At 33.1% G+C, this 20606-nt stretch overlaps 1 protein-coding gene across 1 annotated transcript; it reads right to left on the bottom strand.

The window, feature by feature from the left end:
* Positions 1–852: 852 nt before the first annotated feature.
* On the bottom strand, positions 853–14651 carry LOC149420322 (CUE domain-containing protein 1). Its single transcript, XM_089636609.1, has 3 exons — positions 13863–14651; positions 10874–11148; positions 853–5528 (listed from the first exon to the last, which is right to left on the bottom strand). The coding sequence occupies exons 1-3, from the start codon at positions 14153–14155 to the stop codon at positions 5383–5385; spliced, it is 714 nt and encodes a 237-aa protein (XP_089492735.1). The 5' UTR covers positions 14156–14651; the 3' UTR covers positions 853–5382.
* Between the last annotated feature and the right edge of the window lie 5955 nt (positions 14652–20606).

Genomic DNA, 20606 nt, shown 5'->3' on the forward strand with positions numbered 1-20606 from the left:
AGTCCCAACTATCCGGCGGAGCCAGTGGGACTGTTGAATCGTGTAAGTCGTAAGGCTGAAGGTAGCGGGGAGGGGTAGCTGTTGGGGGTCAGAGGAAGGTGGGGAAGTATCTGGCTATTCTGATCTGATCACCAAACACTGTAAAAATCATTGATTCAGAATGGTGTCTTTCACCAGGGTGATTATTGAGAGTATATATCACCCTGACTGAATACAAAATGACTACCATGTATCAAGTTGGACTTATATGTAGTTGGTACTCTAGTGCGGTATTCGCATAAAAACTTTGTTCTCCAACTCCAGGTTTGTCTCAAAACTCTTTAAATAAAACTCCGGGTCAACAAAACCCTTTGGACTTTAATGTGATTGATATAATGAGCTCTGATGGCTTCTTTAGCAGGCGGTAGGATTATTCTGGACCTCAACCTTAACACATCAGCTGGATATTTTTGGATCTGGCGTTACGCTGTCTAAATCGATATATCTTCGAAAATAATTAAAATATTTTAATAAAAACTTCTACATAATAAACTTAGCATACCCAAGCTATAAAAGTACTAAACGAAAATCGAATATTATTTGAAATACAACTCAGAAGATGCGGGTTCAATTCCATGGCGGCAGGTGGCAGGCATTTTTTTTACTCGGGAGATATTTGCAATGTGTATGGATATTTCAGGTGACTTAATTATTGCTTATAATAATTTGTTAATTCGACTATTATGCTCATCAATGGAGCCTTAAGGCAATCATTAGTATCAGTAAGTAAGAACAAAACACAGAAAAATGTTAATTATATATTTATAAAAAGTAAACATAAAAAAAAACAATATAAATAATTTTAAAGCATTCATAAAAATATCAAAAACACACTGAGATTATAACATAAATAAATCTTTCTTCTATGGGAGTATGATCATCAAATTAATAGTATACACATAAATAATAATATTATTTTATAGCAAATAAACTTTGCTAAATAATATGTGGTTAACCTGTTGAGTGACCTTGTCATCAAAAGATGCCGACATTAATCTCGCCTAAAGGTGCACTCTTTAATACACGAAAGTGCATCAATTAATTTATTTATTGATAAAATAAATTAATGTAAATAATTTAAACAGATGAATTAAGTTCCCTTTTTAAAGACAAGGATCATGTTTTAGTCTTTCCTCACGGAAAAATAATACCAAAGATAATTCGGTTTCTAAAAAGAGGAGTTCACAGGCTAACGAAACAATATTAACTTGACAGTGTCTTATACTATTTATCTAAAATGGTTAAAACAATTCATTTCATCAGTTTTGAAGGAGCCAATGATAAATCTGATCAATATTCGGAAAAATAAACAATACGGCAACGATTTGATTTACAAAAAAATAAAAAATTTTGGGTACCTACTTCACAAAACTACTGGCAGTGCCTAAATAATCCAAATTTTTGCACTGCGGCAGGAATTAGACCCACAACCAACGAATTCCTAAGCTTACAGAATTTATCAACAATATACATATTTATGGAGATATTAATTTGGACTGTGAATAATTTAATAAATCAAACATGAGTGAATATAAAAAAATAGTAAAATTATTCCAAAATATCGTGTTAGATAATGGCATAGGACTTACTGGGGACAACAGGGCAAATTATTACAATATTTTGATATTTTCTATATCTTGAAACTTACCCGATTAAATTGCTAAACTCAATTAATTTAATATGATTTTTTTACTAGAATTGTGAAATTTTTGTACATTACATAATAAGAGTGGTATTTCTTTTCCAAAAAATGAGAATAAATTGATAATATGATAATTGATTGAAAAATGATAATTTTGAAAAGTAGACAGATTGAGACTATTTTATATATAGGATTGCTAAGTTCACTTATTTGAAGATTATTTGTAAATTCATACAAATTACATTATTAATTTGAATAATATTAACCTATTATGTATAGGCATAGGGTATCAAGTAATTAACACTTCACACATGCGTTAACTTAACATAGGTAGCTATCTACATCAATATTATTTTAGAAACATAATACACATAACATATAACTCATAAGCAGCCAATATTATATAATTAGACTATGAGTAACAATATCTTATAAATAATAACATATTTGGATTCCAACATTTATTTTTGACTAGTCAAACAAACAATATACAATAAAATGAAATGTTTCGTAAAATACACATAACAAAAAATAAATTTGTCTAAAACTTGATGTGATATTACAATAAATTGAATATTTAGAATTAAAAGACTAGTAGAAATTCAAACTATTTAACCCATTCTCTGCTAGCCCCATCATTACGATGCGCAAATAATCTTATATATTATGTTCTTTTCAAAATAAAATTTATAATGTCAGTAATTTGATATTATTATAAAAGACGGAAATGCTGTAAAAAAGTTAAGCAGTCACCATTTTTAATAAGTTTTTGATTTTGTAATGGCTTTTTAGAAATAATTTACAACATAATTTTGAGTTAGATATACATATAATACTGAAAGTGTGATCTTAGTTGATGGTCTTATGGTACGGATAAATTTGCGAACCGAGCCACGAATTACGGGAAAGGAACGAAGCAATTGCAAGCAGCGTTTCGCTCCCTTTGCGGTTGCTTTGTTCCTTTCCCATAAGTTGAGTTGAGATTTGTTTCAGTTTGGCAGTTTGGCTCGCGTATGTATAAGTAGCATTAGAAAGTATTTTGGGTAATCATAAGCTTTATCATATTTAAGGCAATGTTTGATGACATATTTATTCATAGATGGTTTAATGTCTAACACTCACAATAATACACATTCTAAGGATTGATTGAGTTAGTAATTTGAGTTCAAATGTCTCATGAAAATCTGTTTTCAAGGTTTGACTTTTCAAAATTAACAATACTTTGTATGCATTGAATGCAGAATAAGTGTCAAACTTTGAACACCATTTCTGGTCATATAAGTTGTATCACAATTTAAACTCCAATGATTTTACATGTATCTTTGTTAGACTGTTTATATTATGTACTCCTCACCTATAATGTAAAAGCTGACCCAGAATATTTTTAAATTTAACATACTAAGAATATGTTACGCTTTATTACAATACATAAATAAGGCATGTCTTTTGTGTTCAGCAAAGAGATGATTCCACAAAAACTTTCTGTGTGATAGTAACAAATTTTACAATAAATTACCCGCTAATGAAACTATTATTTTAAGAGTATTTATTATATCAATAAGTGCATTATACTATTTACTATTATTTTCTTTGAGAAAATTTGAGATTAGTCTTAAATCAATATTCAATAATAATATCAACATTTCTTAAGTAAATTGCTCAAATATAAAGAATGAAAGCGAATGCTGCTATCTTTGTGAGATTTATATGAATGTACGCATATTGTTCTGTTGACATGGATTTTTCACGCAAAGCAGTGAATGGGTTAAAGGAGCAAAATTTCATGTGATTTTTTTAAAACAGTTTTCTCATAAATTATTTTTGCAAGTTTTGATTATACTTAAATAGCGAATATTAAATATTCAAGGTAATGAAATATGTAACAAACAAAAAAACTGCTGTGAAGAAACAGATTTGCAGAGTAGCTTTTTAATATAGGACATATCAATATGGCAACATTTATCTAAACTGACAACTATAATATTTTACAGTGGTAACACTGCAATTTTTTGTTTCATCAATCGAATTTTATCAAGCATAAAAAGCCAATATGAAAATAATAAATAAATTTTAGGTAAAACAATTTTTTGACAGTCTTCTCACATACATAGTTCAGGTAACCGATACATTTTATTTCAACAATATCTATAAATAGGACAATACAGGCACACAGAAAAGCAGTATATATCATTTTGGCAAAATATAAACTTCTTCCAATTCTTGTGTCTTCACTTTCTTTGAGTTTATCTCTCAGATAATTCTTTAATTCGTCAAAGCGCATCTTTTCCTGTAGCTGTCTGCAATCGACTCCTAAGCGACTTCAATATAATAATTATTAGAAAATGATCAACCACTCATTAAGATTTAAAAAAAAATATTATTAATCACATTCATTGTAAGGAATATTATTAAAAAATAATATTCCTTACAATGAATGTGAAGCCCTTTTTGTATAACAAACTGAACAATCAAATGCAAAAAGTTTAAGTATGGAAAAATTCATAAATAACAGTGTTATTTATGCAATTCAATAGAAAACTGCAAAGTGACAAACTGATAACTTTTCTGCAGGAAAATGATAAATTGAATAACGATGTTCCTATGCAGAAATTTTTAAACCTATTTTTTTCAGTAAACAATGTTTTGTACTGAGAGTTTCAGATCTTTAGAGTACTTCGTGAGATTTCTGAAAATCTACTATAAAATATATAACCATATAAAATATTGACTTTAAGAAGAAAAACCTAAGAAGCCGCCACTAAATGGAGACCTCTATACTAGACTATGGAAGTTGTAGCTGAATAGATAGTTAATTATGGTAAAGTTTAATCCAAAAGGAAGATGTTGAGATTATTTACAGTACTATTCAGTCCTATATAAAATATGTGACTATTATCACATCAACTTAATAAAATTATACTCTAGCAAAGATGACTTTTAACTTTCCTTTTAACCATTGAAAGCTGAATACACAATAATAATTACATATTTATGATTAAAACCACGCTTACTTAATATAATTATTAAACATGAGATTGCAGCCTTAATTTTATGAATTATTAATTGAAGCGCGTAAGATGGTTTAGAAAATCTATAACAAAGATATAGAATCTCTAAATAGGCTCTCCGGTACAGTAAACGTTGTAGTTGTAGGCCAGTGGAAAATGGTAGATTGCAGGGATCCTGTTATGTTTCATACCATCGCTGTGAATCTATGACTGTTAATAATACAAGTTTTTAGGGGAGACAAAAACCATCGCATTTGAAGAGTAAGCTGAAACACAGATTATCAAACCTAAACCAAAAATGAAAGGTATTGGCAATTAGCATCATTCAAATCTCATTAACAGCTTATTCTCGGCCCGTTTCGATTTTGATCAGCTGTAGAGCAATGGTTAACAGCAACCATTCAGATGACAAGCATTCAACAAAGAAATTGTAAAATGCCATAATGTCTTACATTTGTTTGTAAGACTTTGGCAATTAGTTATTTTAATTTTTCTCTACAAACGGTCAAACTTAAATTAAAGTTACAGTGATAGATTTTCAGCGACGATTCATGGTGATCCAAGCATTTTTAAAATGCTAGCAATGCCCAATTTACACATTCTATATCCGTGTCCTATAATGATTAGGTACTTTGAGCAGCTTACAAGCGAGATGCGCTAACGACATGGGAGATATGTCCGTGGGAGAGATGGTTACTTGTGATGTGCAGTGGACGGGCGGTCCTCCTCGTCGCTGTGTTCCTCCTGCAGCAGGCCGCCCCCGCCGCTGGTGGCATTGCGGCTCTTACTGCCCTGCCATGTGAACACCCTTGTCAGCTGGGAGAACTTCTTGCGTGATACTGTAAACGATAAGAAAATTAAGAAGGGACATGAGTTTACCTAAACCTTAAACCATAAACTGGCAGTGGCAGTGGTAGAACATATTTGATGCTTGATAACAATAATTAGAAGTTTTGTGTTTTTTTTTTTTAATACTTTAGAAAAGTGGTTCCAACTAGTTTTTCCTGGGTACCCTTTCGAGAAAGTGCCTTATTGTATTTATGCTCATCATTTCCACTGCAAGGAAAAAGTAACATTGGGTGTGCAGGCTTTTGAATAGCATAATAATTTTTTTTAGCTTGTATTTCTTTCATCCGTTTACATTCAATGCTCTCTTTTGGATGAAGATCGAAGCCGCATGGTTGGATAAATATTATGCGATCCACTAGAATACTTTCTGTAAGTTTTATCTATAATTATATGAAAACAAGAATGTTGCATCAATGGCGACCAATACAGCTTTCAAATTGATGCAAACTGATGAAATTGACAAGTTACAGTTGTTTAAAATGACCATTTATTATACAAACCATGGACACCTCTAGTGGAAGTTGTCAAAAATAAAGATATTTACAGTAAGAAAACAGAAAATTTGCCATCTTCGCCATTTTAGCATTGTGGTATTTAGCTATAGGCAAAAGTGAAAATATACTCAATGTCAAAAACACCATGGCATTGCACATGGTGAGTATTTAGTCAAATTCGTGAAATGGTGGGTGCTCAATTTTGGACATATGTATTACACGATTTCACATTAGCTGTTTAACTGTATTTTATTTTATTATTTACTGTAATATATATTTTTGTCTTGCTTTCTTTAAATAAAAAAAAAAAAAAAACCTTTCCCTTAATGTGCTAAAAAATTCCACGCTTTCCGGTGCTGTGTGGTCAATACACATATAATATTGGCAATTTAATATCGGAAAAATATGAATATTCATAGCTAATCGCTTATGTTCATTATATTTTATATCAAAAGTGATAATAATTGTAATTTAATTGCTGAAAACATGAAAAAACCATCAGCAGATGCTAAAAAAAACGTCAAAGAGGTCAACATCTAACAACGGTCCGCGTCCGACTGGCTGGCGGCTGGCACAAACACAGCTGTGCGGTCATAGGTATCGATGGTCTAAATCAAAATACAACTGCGGACGTGTGGATTTCTCATGTTCCCGCGTAGCGAACTAAAGCGGGACATCAATAGCGTGTCATTTCCTCCAGAGATGTGCTTTATTTCAAATAAATCCATTTCAAATGGAAATGCAAAATGGGTATTTTCCATTTTGCATTTTAAATGCTTTTCTAAAAACCATTTTGCATTTTAAATGCTTTTCTCAATGCATTTTCCATTTTAAATGCTTTTTTGCAACATTCTTCCTGTTAACTCCATTCATCTTTTCATCATAGGCCCAGTATATCAGTTGGTCCTCAACCTCGCTTTGAAGAGATCATTTTTTACGTCTGTCAAGTTGATACCTGGTAGGAGCCCTGGCAATTAAGTGATGCCATTAAAAAAATACAGATTCAAATAGTGAACACGGGGGTAATGACACTGTAATATTAAATTTTAGATAGCAGTTTCTATTTTTTTAACATTAGTCCCGCGCAAATTTTTTGTGTTTTCAATGGTTTCATAATCTGTGATTGTGGTGTTTTTGCATTTTAAAATAATGTAAGTACTGTAATTAATATTATTATATCTCATATCGAAATATCTACCTATGCACGCTTCCTAAAGAAAACCAATATATTATGCTAGAATTGTAGAATGCTATGTTAGTATATTCAGTAGTTTAAGAATATACAAGTGAAGATGGATTTAGATGGATAATTTGTATGGTATTGCTTATCTTATTTCATTATATAAATATATGTACGAACTGCACTTTAACCAAATATATTTTGTTCTTTGAGAGATATCAATACATTACCACAAATATGAAGTATTTGCTTCAAATATGTTACCATCATTGGCAGCATTGAGAATGGAAATGTTTCCGCCACTTACTCAACTTGTTCAAAGGTTTTAAAAGGAAGCATGGTCGCTACTACAAGTACAATTTGCGCTACAGTGTCGCATCCATTTTTTAAAATGAAGCACACACCTAAAGAACAGAAGGACAGAGTCCGTTCAGTGTTTTTACTACAAATAAGGAAATTAAAAGAACATACCAAAAATGTTATGTAAATCCACAAAGTGGAACTAATAGTACAAGATGAAACTTATTTTTTTCGAAGATAATGAAGATTCATCTGATTCTTCCGCGGCAACAGCAGGAACTCCAGATTTAGAAGCCTTGCAATACCTTCAAGACAAAATAACCGATTTTGAAATGTTTCATGACTACTCTACTGTTAGGCACATGTTCATCAAATGCAATACTTGTCTTCCGATTTCAGCACCAGTTGAATGTCTCTTTTCAAATGGAGGTACAATCATGAGACCTCATAGAAGAAAGATGGGTGATGATGTTTTTGAGAAGCTCGTACTTCTAAAATCAAATAATGGCTAAGGCTACATAATACCTACATAATATAGAATATATATTGGTTTTCTCAAAGTTGTATTATATTATCTGTGGGTTATCTAGTGCGCCTGCTTGGAGTTTTCTGTGACAATCTATGGTCAAATAATGGGAAAACAACATTTTATATTGTCTGATTGTCTCACTGTCCTGTTTTTCTTTATTGTTCACTAATGGATGTCCCCTCACTAGAGAGTTACTACACAAATGATGATGGCCCTAGGAAAAAATCATTAAAAATGACAATATTTAGATTCTATTATATTCCACTCAAATTCAATTGTTTTTTACACAGTACATATCAGTATGTATGATTTGTTATTCCACAAGTTGTTCTACATTGATGTCCATTATTAAATGACAAAGTTGTTTGTTTTTCAATTTCAATAATTATTTTAAACCTGAGAAACCATTTTGCATTTTGAAAATAGGTATTTTGCATTTTGCATTTGAAATGCTTTTCTAAAAACCATTTTGCATTTTGCATTTTCAAATGGAAAAGTTTTGACCCATTTCCATTTTGCATTTCAAATGGTTTTGGGTACCCATTTTGCACATCTCTGATTTCCTCGCACACTCAGTTGATTGTATTGGTGTATTTGTTTCCGATTTTTAACAAAAGTATCTGATTTTTATTTTATTATTTTTTTTTTTAATTTTTTAAAAATTTTTTAAATTTTTTTTTTACCTATTACCAACAAAATGATGGTCTTCCCATGGGATCAACGTTAAGCCCGCTTCTAGCGGAGATATTTATGGATTATGTTGAAAACATAATTCTTCAATCCCCCTTAGCAAAACATATTATATACTATGTCAGATATGTAGATGATATTCTCATATGTTGGAAAGGCACCAACCGACAATTAGATATTTTTACGAATTGGGCCAACACCATTAATAATAAAATCTGCTTCACAGTAGAACACGAGGTCGAAGGTAAAATAAATTTTTTGGATTTAACAATCGGTAAAAATAATAATAAACATACCTTCGAAATATTTAGAAAACCAACATTTACCGACACAACAATAAATACAAACTCAACTCACCCTTGGTCCCATAAATTATCAGCTTACCATTCAATGGTACATAGACTAATTAACATTCCCTTAGAAAATAAAGCATATCAAAAAGAAAAAGAAACAATCAAATCAATCGCGGTTAATAACGGCTACGAGGCAAATAACATCGACAAAATTATAAGAAAGAAAAAATATAAAAATAAAATCAATTTAATATATCCGGTACGTAATTATAATTTAGATAAATTTGCATGTTTGAAATTTTTCTGTCCAATATCTTTAAAAACAGCGAAAGAAATTAAAAAATGTGGTCTAAATATTGCTTTTAAAACTAATAATAATATAGGAACTAACCTCAAAAACTCTAAAAGTAAAATCCCTAAACTTAAAAATAGCAGCATTTATGAATTAAAATGCGACCATATAGACTGTGATGCCGTTTATATTGGACAGACTGGGAGGGCCTTTTCAACTAGATTCAAAGAACATATGCGTTGCTATAAAAATAATAAAATTGATTCAAAATTCGCAGCTCACCTCTTGGAGAAAAACCACGTCCCGCTTGACAACAACGAGCCTAAACCTTTACACATAGAAAGAAAGGGTTTTAGATTAAATTTACTAGAACAATTAGAGATAAATAAAAGAACTAATGATCCAAACATAACCCTAATTAATAATCAAACAAAAATGATCAATTCTACCCTGCTTAATATTTTCAAAAAACCCAAAAAATATAATTCCTTAACATAATCACTCACGTACCAACAATTAAGAAAACCCTTAGGTCATTAATTTTAACAGGTGTTTAAACACTGCTGGATTCCCAAATATTTTGGTTATTCCAATTCTTAATGAATCATTTTTGAACATTATAGAAATTTAAATGGGTGGGGATAAATAAAATCATATAAATAAGTCGTCGCCGTGTGGACATATCCACAGTTTGATAATGGCCTCAAAAGCCGAAACAGCTGTCACATTAAAAAACTGTAAATATAACAGAAATACTTGCAGAACTTAATAATTATTATAACATTATTAAATTTGATTTACTTTAAATTTATTTAAAAAAATTAAATGGAGTTCTACGAATTAAACACCAAAACAATAAATAAAAAATACTGTGATTTTTAATTGAATTCGAAAACTATGTAAAATATTATTTTTTAATTCAGGACATAAATGTGTAACGGAGGAATACCTAAAATCTGAATCAAGAATTAATTATATTTATAGGGTTCCTTATTAAAGTTATTAGAAGCAATGTGTAGTAAATACACACCACAGATAAGGAAAGGTTAAGCAGTGAATGCTCCGTTTAAAAAGAAAATTTTTGGTATATTTAATTAAAAACTGACAAAAATGCAGATTCGGTACTTTGGCATTGGACCGACGATACATAATGATGCAATTGAGAGGGAGCTCGAATGGTTCCAGGGAGGGAAATAATCTAAGCAAATGGTGTCTGACAAGGTACAACAATGAGCCATACGTTTTTGAAAAGCCACCAACAACAAAGTTTATAAAATTGGAATAGTCCGTTGGGCAGGAAATGCGGCAAAGATGAAAGATTAGTCGACCACCAAATAGGTTTCTCTATAATAAGCCTGCTGGACAAAGGTGTGTTGATAAGCCTAAACAGAAGGTGGCTAGATGGTGAATGGTGAGATCTAGGCCCAGTCTCTCCTCTGGAGTTGCTATCACCAGTTTCGTATGGGATGGTCAACTGGACGACTTCCCTCAGGAATTGCCACTAGTACATATTTTGTGTGTGCCGTCACTTAAAAAGTATAAAAGTTTTCTACATACATTTCCCCATATTCCTCAGCCTGTCTCTGAAATCTGCTTCCTCATCCCCCTTCCTCTCCTCCGGTGAGGTCTGCTCCTTGTCCAGCTCGCAAAGGAAGTCCTGGTTCCAGCGCAGCTCCGCCATGAACTCTTCGTTCTGCAGGAACAGCGCGATCCTCTCGTCCTCCAGGTCCTCGCAGTCGGGGGGCAGGCGCAGGAACGTGGGGGGCAGCGGCCCTAACAAAGGGGGCGTCCAGCCGTGTTTCAGGCGCAATGGGCCCGCTTCTGTTGTTTCACTAAAGAACGATGATCGTTGTTAATAGAATTTAGATGATTACCATTACTGTAATTTCACAAAACTATGGTCCAAACATGAGTGACATCTAGTGAACACACTCAATGATGGAGCATAGATTTGATGATATCGTTATGGTTTAGGAATATGCTTTGTCTGCCACATTTTTTCACTTGTCAACAGTCAGTTGACAATTATTGGACACAATCTCATCAGTTGCTAACTTTTACATTCTCTGAATAATCCTTTATCGATTTAATAAAGAAAATATTTGAGGGAGTATAGTAAGTTGTGTACTTCATAACACTAGGAAAGCGGGATCTGTGGTCACGTTAGACATACTGCTAATCAGAGGTGTAAGTGTGTGTAAATAGGAGCTTCTACTTGAGAAGTTAGATGTCACTACTCTTAACTCGCCGCTGCTGTTCCCCCTTTTTTCTGGGGTACATTTTAAATAAATTAAGAATAAGAGCAGTTGCTTTGATGCATATTATAATAACTATGTTACATGAAAAATAATTATTGTCGTGGCTCAAAGACCATTTGACCTAGGGAGCGTCGCCCCTGCTGCTAATAGATCTGTTGTAACCTCTCATTCTGTTATGAGCGTGGTTTATAAGAAAGAAAGAGAGGTTTTCACATAATCTATCAACGGTAAGCCACAGAACAACCTCCTAAAAGAACACCTAGACCATCTCACAGTGCCGATCTTTGACATAAAAGACAATAACATAGAAAGCAATGTGAAACAAAAAAAGTTGACAAATGTAACCTTTTATCAACCTGCCATAAATACATTTGTGAAACATTATTCATTGTTTTGATGTGATTTTAATGATTTTGATAATACTAGCAGAATTATGTTTGATAAGACATTTTGTGTGTGTATGTGTAAATAAATAAAGGAAAGTAATTAACTTATCATTCCAGTCACATAGTTATCTTTATTTTTACGATTGAAAGAAGTGTGTCGCTTTATTGTACAGATTATAACATTTACATAAACGGGAGTATAGGTACCTGCCTATTTAGATGAGGTTTTATCTTAATATATAAAAATCACATGTCACTGTGTTCATACAAGCTAATCTCCGAAACCGCCCAACCGATTTCAATGAATTTTTGTGAATGTGTTTAGTTGGTTCTAGCTTCAAATATAGGATAGTCCCATAGACATATGAATATTAGTAGACCTGCCCTAAGTGATTAAAAGCGTATTATCCCCACTCCCCATACCGGTTCCATTGGAGCCGGCTGTGCTCGCGTATGGCCTCAAGTGAAATTTGAAAACGTGACGTCATCATTCTTGTGCGAACTATGGTCGAGGCATCATCGGTTCATTTTACGAAATAACACGGCAAAATGTTGACTTGTGCTATGAAAACTTGTAAAAATAGATGTGAAAAAGAGAATAAACCCAATTGTCGTATTACATTTCATATATAAGCATTATTTTACTTTATTTTAAGCATATTCACATCGTATAATATGGATCAGTTGTAGAAACATAATATACTATCATATCGAGAAACGTCTGGACGCGAAACACAAAGCTGGTTGGTTGCTGGGAAGTAAATTATGAACATTTATAAAAGTGTCTTAACTAAATACTTAAACGAAATATTCGACTCTGAAAATAGAACCGAATTTTTTTGCCGAATTTGGACTTCGCAAATTTGTTCATAACGTGGCGAGTAATTTGCACTCCCATGTAAAAATGTCTATTCATTCAAAAGCAGATTTTACTTTTAAGAAGTAAATGGTGATATTATAATGCGAGATGCCTATTTACTGTCAGATTGATTTATTGACGAATCACAGTCAGCTTCACCCCCTTCGTTCTTCAACAGTTGATTTTACCCCTCGCCATTATCTTCTCGTCTATTAATTCCTATGTCTGTGGATAGTCCCAAACAAATTTGGAAAATAAATATTTTTTCAACGTAATTATATTTTTTCTTTAGATTTCTCATCCAAAAATACAGACAACCACAAATTTTAACCTCCCTACATAGAAGGCGGTCTGTGGCATGAAAACGTATTATATTATAAAATGAATTCCAAATGGTTGAGTTAAATTCTAACTGGTTTCTAATCTTAATATACAAAAATTCATCCTGACTACATTTGTGCTCGCAAAACTCGATAAGTAGTCAACCGACAGCTGAATATTTCAAAGTTTATTGTTATTAGGAGTTTTTAGAGATGTTTAAATGGTAGAAGAATTCGGGGACGCCCGAGGAACGCAATCTCTCTGTACCATAATGAGATACGGAGTCGAATTAAGGTCCATGTAATGTAGTTTATTAACAGTAACATTGTGGAATACAATAGTGAATGGTGAAAGAAGTCAGAGGTGCTCGAGAAAGACATTAGCCAAGCATTGCGGGGGATCCACTAGTATATATATAATTTTGAGATTGTAAAAACAAACATAAACTATGGTTTCCTTTGATGAGTGCGACAATCGGTGAGCAGCTGCTTTTAGAAATAGTGAAATTATAATTTAGAAGGCTTTTTTCTAAAAACATGATAATACATTATAGTGTTATTATTAAAATAGTGCCAAAAAGGACGTTGGTACCTAAATCGTAATATAATAATATTATACTAACAAAAACTTAGTTGTAAAATTCTGTCTGAAATCTCTCTAAATCTATGTGTTTATTGTAGGCATATTATGCTATTGATTGAAAGGCATTCATTTTTAAATACCTGGGAGTGTTTGCAACATCATTCGCTGTAATTTTGGGACTAGAAATGGGAACTGGAATTAGTGGCACTGGACGCCGCACGATAGGTTGACCGGTTTCATCTTGCTCTATTTCTTGTCGTAATCTCTCATTCTGATTATCTGTGCTCATAGTTAAGAGCTGATCAATAGTCGCATCAACTGCTCCCTGATTAGCACGAAGAACGGCTTCAATCACGTCATCGTCCATATCGGGAAACATTGTTTTAAAGTCCGTCATGGCCTGCGTAAACTCTAATTGCATGGTCGAAGCCATCCTTCGAGAGTTTCCACGGAGATTCTAATGGGATTTACGCGCGAGCAATCTATTTAAAATTCCCGCAATCATTTATAACAATCACAACATGACGTTTACGTTCGCACTCAAAATTTTGACACTTTGGGTAACAATTTCACTTGCGACGAATTTCACGTCTGTCACCCAGCTGATCGCTTGCTTTGCAATTTACGCGGAAAAAATGATGAAATTCTTCGTTTGATACTGTTCACTTGTTTGTTATAGATTTTGATTTTATTTTAAATGATTTCGGTTTTTTTAATCAATTTAGAGAAAAATACTAAACTTATTTCGGTGTTTAGGAACAAACTGAGAGCGCTGCAGTGCGCCCATACTAATATAATACACCACTGTATGCACTTTTCGTAATAATTTTCGGCTTCCGCGCATGTCAGAATGGGCGTTTTGTCTTATTATAGAATGAATAACACATACAATGGGAGCAAATTACACGAGTAAATATTTGCATGCAGCATACGATAGGTATTCGCGCTCAGAATTCACTTGCGATGAGTCATTTTAATATAAAAGGAAGGAAGGTCGGACAGATAAAACAATGACCGCGTTTTCTTTATATAATCAATGTTTAATTATTATTTATGTTTGCTAAATTTATTTATTTAAAAAAACGTTTCATTAAATGTAGTACCTACCCAGTACAATATAACCCCTGCACTCAATAATATAATACGCCATACAGTGAGTGGTTTATTTATGGCCATACCTCATAGTATTGATGATAAGTAGGTACCCTCCTTCCTACTTATCTAGGTAAACACAGGAGTAGGGCAAATTCAAAATTGATGTACATAACGGTAAATATTGTTGTATGTAAGCATAATGAGTAAGATTAAGAAAGGGACGCTTAGATGGTTTGGGCATGGAGAGCGATTGAGCAAAGAAAGGAGTGTCAGGAGGATATGTGACGCAAATGTGAATGTGAAGTCGGGGACGCCCAAGGAAGACATGGAACGATCAAGTGAATCAGATACTTGAGACAGGCCATGTCAAGAGTCAGAATAATATAAGAGTATGTACGAGACGATGTATGAATGTCAATGAGGCAAGGAGTGTGTGCCAAGACCGAGTTGTTTGGCGGTCCATACTCTCTGCCTGCCTCTCCGGAAAAAAATGGTGTGATTTTTAATTTTTTTATTTCAAAGAACATTTACATTGGATGATACATATTGAATGTTATTTCAACCGCCATGCTGGGGATCGTAGGGATGCTCCTATGTTATGGCGGTTGAAATTTACAGATGGAAGATTTTCACAATAATAGTTAGTTAATTATTCAATTCCGATTTAGTTAATATTTTGTGACAAATAATAAGTTCGTAATTAATTAAACATTAATAAGTATTATTTTTATATGAATTAAATCAATCGAGGAAAGTGTAGAATGTATGAGCGTTATAATTGAAATGTATTGCAGATAGAAGGATTCATAGAGTTATTTGTGTTTTGAAAGTATGGAATTGAGTTTCGGTTTTCAGGATATTGGGAGAAGGTTGAAGGTTTTGGGAGCAGGTGTTTGGGAAGTACCTAGTTGAATTGTTTTTGTGCTGATGTAGTATGAGGTTTAGGTAGATTGTAGTGTCCTTTAGTTATATTTCTGGTGTTTTTTTTATTGTATTTGTACAAGAAATACGTTAGCATAAATTTTAAATGGAGATGATGTATATTTAAGACATTATACTCAATGAAAAGTCGAATTGAGGAATATCTTGCCAGTCTCTTTCTGATTACACATATATAAGATACAGATGCTGTATGCTAATATGGATTGGAAGAGAATGTAGTATACTGATTTAAGTGTCGTAAGAGTAAGGGTATTTCCAAGAGTTAAAAACACATAAGATAGCTTGCGAATGTGGGGAGTTAGGCTGGCTATGTGCTGGTCCTATTACTCTAAGGCTGGTCCCAACGTAGATGTTGATCAATCAAGACCCCCAGATGTTTTATATTGGTGAAATGATGGTTAGTTAGTTTGTTTTATGCTTCTGTAGCACAGACTTAGCATGCCCACGTTACGTCTTTTTTTTCTGGATGCATCAATATTAGGAAATTACCGACCGATCTCCTTGGTGATAATGATTTCCAGACTATATGAAAAAATCTTATTCACTGTGGTAAAAGATAAAATATTTACCCTGGATAATCAATTCGGCTTCAAGAGCGCCTCATCAACCGATATGGCCATTTATGGAGTCAAACAAACAATAGCCTACTATAAAAAAAGAAATACAACTGTTTATGGATGTTTTCTTGACCTAAGTAAGGTCTTTGACCGTGTTTCCCACACTATTATGGAATAAACTCATAAAGCGAGATGTCCCAGCAGCAGTTGTCAACATCCTGGCTATTTGGAATGGACAACAGAAAAACTACATTCAATGGGCATTAAATTCTTCAAGACCCTTATTCCTTAAAAGCGGAGTCAGGCAAGGGGGTAATATGTCTCCCGCTCTATTTAATGTTTACATAAATGAACTCCTACAAGAGCTCAACAATTCACAAACTGGTTGCCATATCTGCAGACAATGCTGTAATAATATTAACTACACAGATGATGGTACTGTGTACGAGATTAAAATATGAAAAGAGTACCTACGCGAACTTGCTGTACAATTCCAAAAAGTCAGTCATTGTCGTTTTCAAACATAACAAGGAGCTACTAAATGTTCCACCAATCTGTTTACAAGGAAATGCACTGCTTGTAGCCTCACAGCTCAAATATCTGGGACATATCCTTACAGAAGACATGAAGGATATAGAAGATATGGAACAACAAAAGAGAGCAATCAGTATAAGGGCCGGAATGCTCTCAAGGCGGTTCTACCACTGTAGCAAAGATGTTAGAAAACTGCTTTTTAAGACATTTTGCACTACCCTATACACGTCAGAACTGTGGATACAATATCCAGTAGCGCAATGGGACAAGCTGAGGGAGTGCTACAACAACGCATACAGGCAACTACCAAGGTTCTGCAGTGCCTCCACGATGTTCACAGAAGGGAGGGTGATTAGCCAGCTTCTGGAGCAGGACACGAAAATCAACAAATGTCATCATCGTTGCTGTTTCCTGCTCCTTTGCACAGAATCAAGTAGGTTTATGAAGTATTGTGGGCTCCAGCTCAGAGGTTAGCAGGTGGTCACTATTGAAGAATCTGCTATCCTTGTACAAGACGTCCAGTTTTTTGGAAGCCAGATTTACTCAGGCTTTTAGAGAGCCCCGATACTTGAGCCGGTCTGATATACTTACTCCAAGCATTTCAATGGAGTCTTTATTGGAGAGGGTGCTTCCGTTAAATTGCACTAGACAGTCATTGAACTCCCTCTTGCTGAAATCAAACACTCTTGGGTTTTTGAGATGTTGAAATTGACTATTTTTAGCTTTACCCCATGCACGAACCTTTTCAAAGTGGCGATAAACTTTCAAACTAAGAACCTAAAATAGGTTCATAGTTTGGGTTTAATTAAAAAATAAATAAAACAAAACTAACCCAAAAAACCATGAATAAAAGACGTTAAATTATCCATATATTAATTTGAACAAAATAACTATTAACATGAATTATTTTGCTTCTCCAGATATTGGAATAGATGCTACTGATTGTTATTAAACCAATGTAAAGTGTTTTAAAAATAACTAGTGGATGCCGCTTCTCTATTGAAACTGTCTTTCTCAGGCGTCTCTGACTTCTTCCACCATCCACTACTGTATACATACCACAATGTTACTGTTAAAAAAACCACATTACATCGACTCCATGTCTCATTCTGGTGCAGAGTTATTGCGTTAAGTATTCTTCGGGTGTCCCCAACTCCTACTATTCAAACCACTCTCTAAATACTCCATGAGAACAAGCATAGCAATAATTAAGATTTATGCATATTCAGGTGTGTCTGGATATTTACCGATGTTGCCATTAATACCACAAATTAGTGCTCTTCATTTTTTTAGTACGATTCCTAGTTGTGCTTTTGTTCAGTCGCAAAATAAAACTCAATATTTTAAATAATACACTGATTCTCGATCCTTTAGCATTTGGCTAAATTTTCATGACCGTTATGCTTGATAGCTTACCCAATGGCTGATCAAATAACCTAAATTAAACTTTGACAAACTGCTGATATTCCAATGACACTAAAAATGGCACTGAATGCCAGTTTGTAACGATGTCAAAAACCTGGGCCTAAATGTATATTAAAACAAACAATAATTTATTATATAAAAAAATATTTATTAACTTTTATTATAAGGTACTCTTTAAACTTATAAATAACATCCATACATCATTAAGTCTGATAAAATGTGTACACCGATATAAATAATGTAAGATTAAAAGACCACTTATTTATAATATTCTTTATACATGATTATCTTTAACTCGGAACAAAAATTTACAGGAATTTTATTTCAAAACCACACCCAAGACAAAAGAAACACACAACTGTTATTTTATTTGAGAATAGATCCTTATCTTTGTATATTAACAATTTTTTATCAACAGCACCTGCCTAAAAAATAGTACAACTAAATAATTAAGGTTATATTCTTACAGGGCGGATTCGTCCATTTTAGAATCTGAATTTATTCACCGAATCAATTCGAAAATTTGAGAAGCTATATCCAACGTTCGTTCGGTTTAAAGTCCGCAAGTCAATTGAGGACATACAAGGCAATGCATAGAACTTAGGTGATCAGGATTCTGCACGCATTGAGTTTTTCAATGAATAGCCAGCAGAAACCGGATTGACGAATTCTCTACGAGGTTATGGGAGTGGATGAACGAAGTTCGATACAACTTAAGAGAAAATTTTGCACAGATAAATCTGTCTTGCCTGTACCTGATCTAAGACCCTGTTGAAACATTTCAGTTGTACATTTGGAAATCGAAGGTTGGGGTGTTTCGCAGAAATTCAAATGTAATGTTGTTATCAAATGGCCATGGTTTTTCAACATTTGAAATGTTTCCGTTGAACGCCGATTCTAGGTTCTTTTCAAATATCAAAATGGCGCTGATTGGCGATTGGATGACATTGTTACATTTGAATTGCTGCGAAACACCACAACGTAAGCCTTTTGAGCACATGAGAAGTGCTTGCAAAATGCATTCCTATTGCAACCGAGCCATTTGCACACTGAGATACATAGTTTCTATATGGCTTTTCCATTTTGTCCGGATAATGATTGTTTTTGCCACAATTGTGTTCAATAATACCCATGTACTGGTTGTATACGCTTCAATTTTTGGTAATGCTCAAGAGTCGCGATGTGAATCGCGTCACCTGGACATACCTTAAGAGTTTTTCTAAAAGCTGAAATCTGATTCCTCCGTGAAATGTTAAATCTTTTATACATCCTTTGAACCAAGATGGTTATCTCTTTTTATAGTGGTAGTAAAAAAAATTAAAGAAAGTAGAAATAAGGAAACGTAACAAACGTAATTATACAAAAATGGATATTTTTGTATAATTTAAGAATTTGTTAACAACGGTGGTGGTAAACATTAACTTTAAATCGGTGATCTCACATTTGATTCCCAACCAAGTCTAAATACGATTCTGAGTATGTATTACATACTCCCCGGGGTATCGTGGTAATGTTACTCGGAATCTGACATTTAAAAGGTGGAAAAAGCCAAGCAGCGGATTTAATAAAGCCAAAGGTATTATAAAGACAGATTTAGAATCAATTATGTTTTGTTTAACAAGATTAATGGGGACCCGATTTGAAAATGACTAAAAGAAAACAATTTTATAGTAAATTCATCAATCTAATCCTACCAGAATTATAAGACAAAAGAACTTATATGGAACCAGCCTTTTCCATTGATCATTACAATATCATACATTTTATGTTGTAATGTCAACACCATTTCATACATACTATAATAATATATTCAATATTATATTAAGCATTTTTAATCTTACAGATAAATGTACATTTATGGCAATATTATTATTTCTATTACACATTTTAAATTAAAAGTAAAGTGGTAAAATATATTATTGCTTCTACAACATTTTCTTAAAACAATTAATTCATAATAATTTGCAATAAAATACAACATATATTACAAATTAAAATCAACAAAGTATTTCATGTGCTTGCAAATTTTCCTATCTACATCAGCCTTGCAAATTCCCATTGTTAGATAAACCTGGAAAACTTATTCAGCTAAATAAACCTTGCACATATAATTAGTTACATTAACATCGCTAATTTCTTCAGCTACACAAACCTTGCAAATTTTTTCACTTACAAGCCTTGCAAATTTCTTCAGCTTGCAAACTTTTTTACTTACATAAGCATCGCAAATTTCCTCAGCTACATAAACGATAAATTTTCTCAATTGATTTGTCTTTGAGCCCGTCATCTCACGGGTTGGTAAGCAATCAACATATAATGAATGCTACAAGA

This window comes from Hesperophylax consimilis, chromosome 10, assembly GCF_061612785.1.
Source record: "Hesperophylax consimilis isolate HC1 chromosome 10, BYU_Hcon_1.0, whole genome shotgun sequence".
NCBI classification, from domain to species: domain Eukaryota; kingdom Metazoa; phylum Arthropoda; class Insecta; order Trichoptera; family Limnephilidae; genus Hesperophylax; species Hesperophylax consimilis.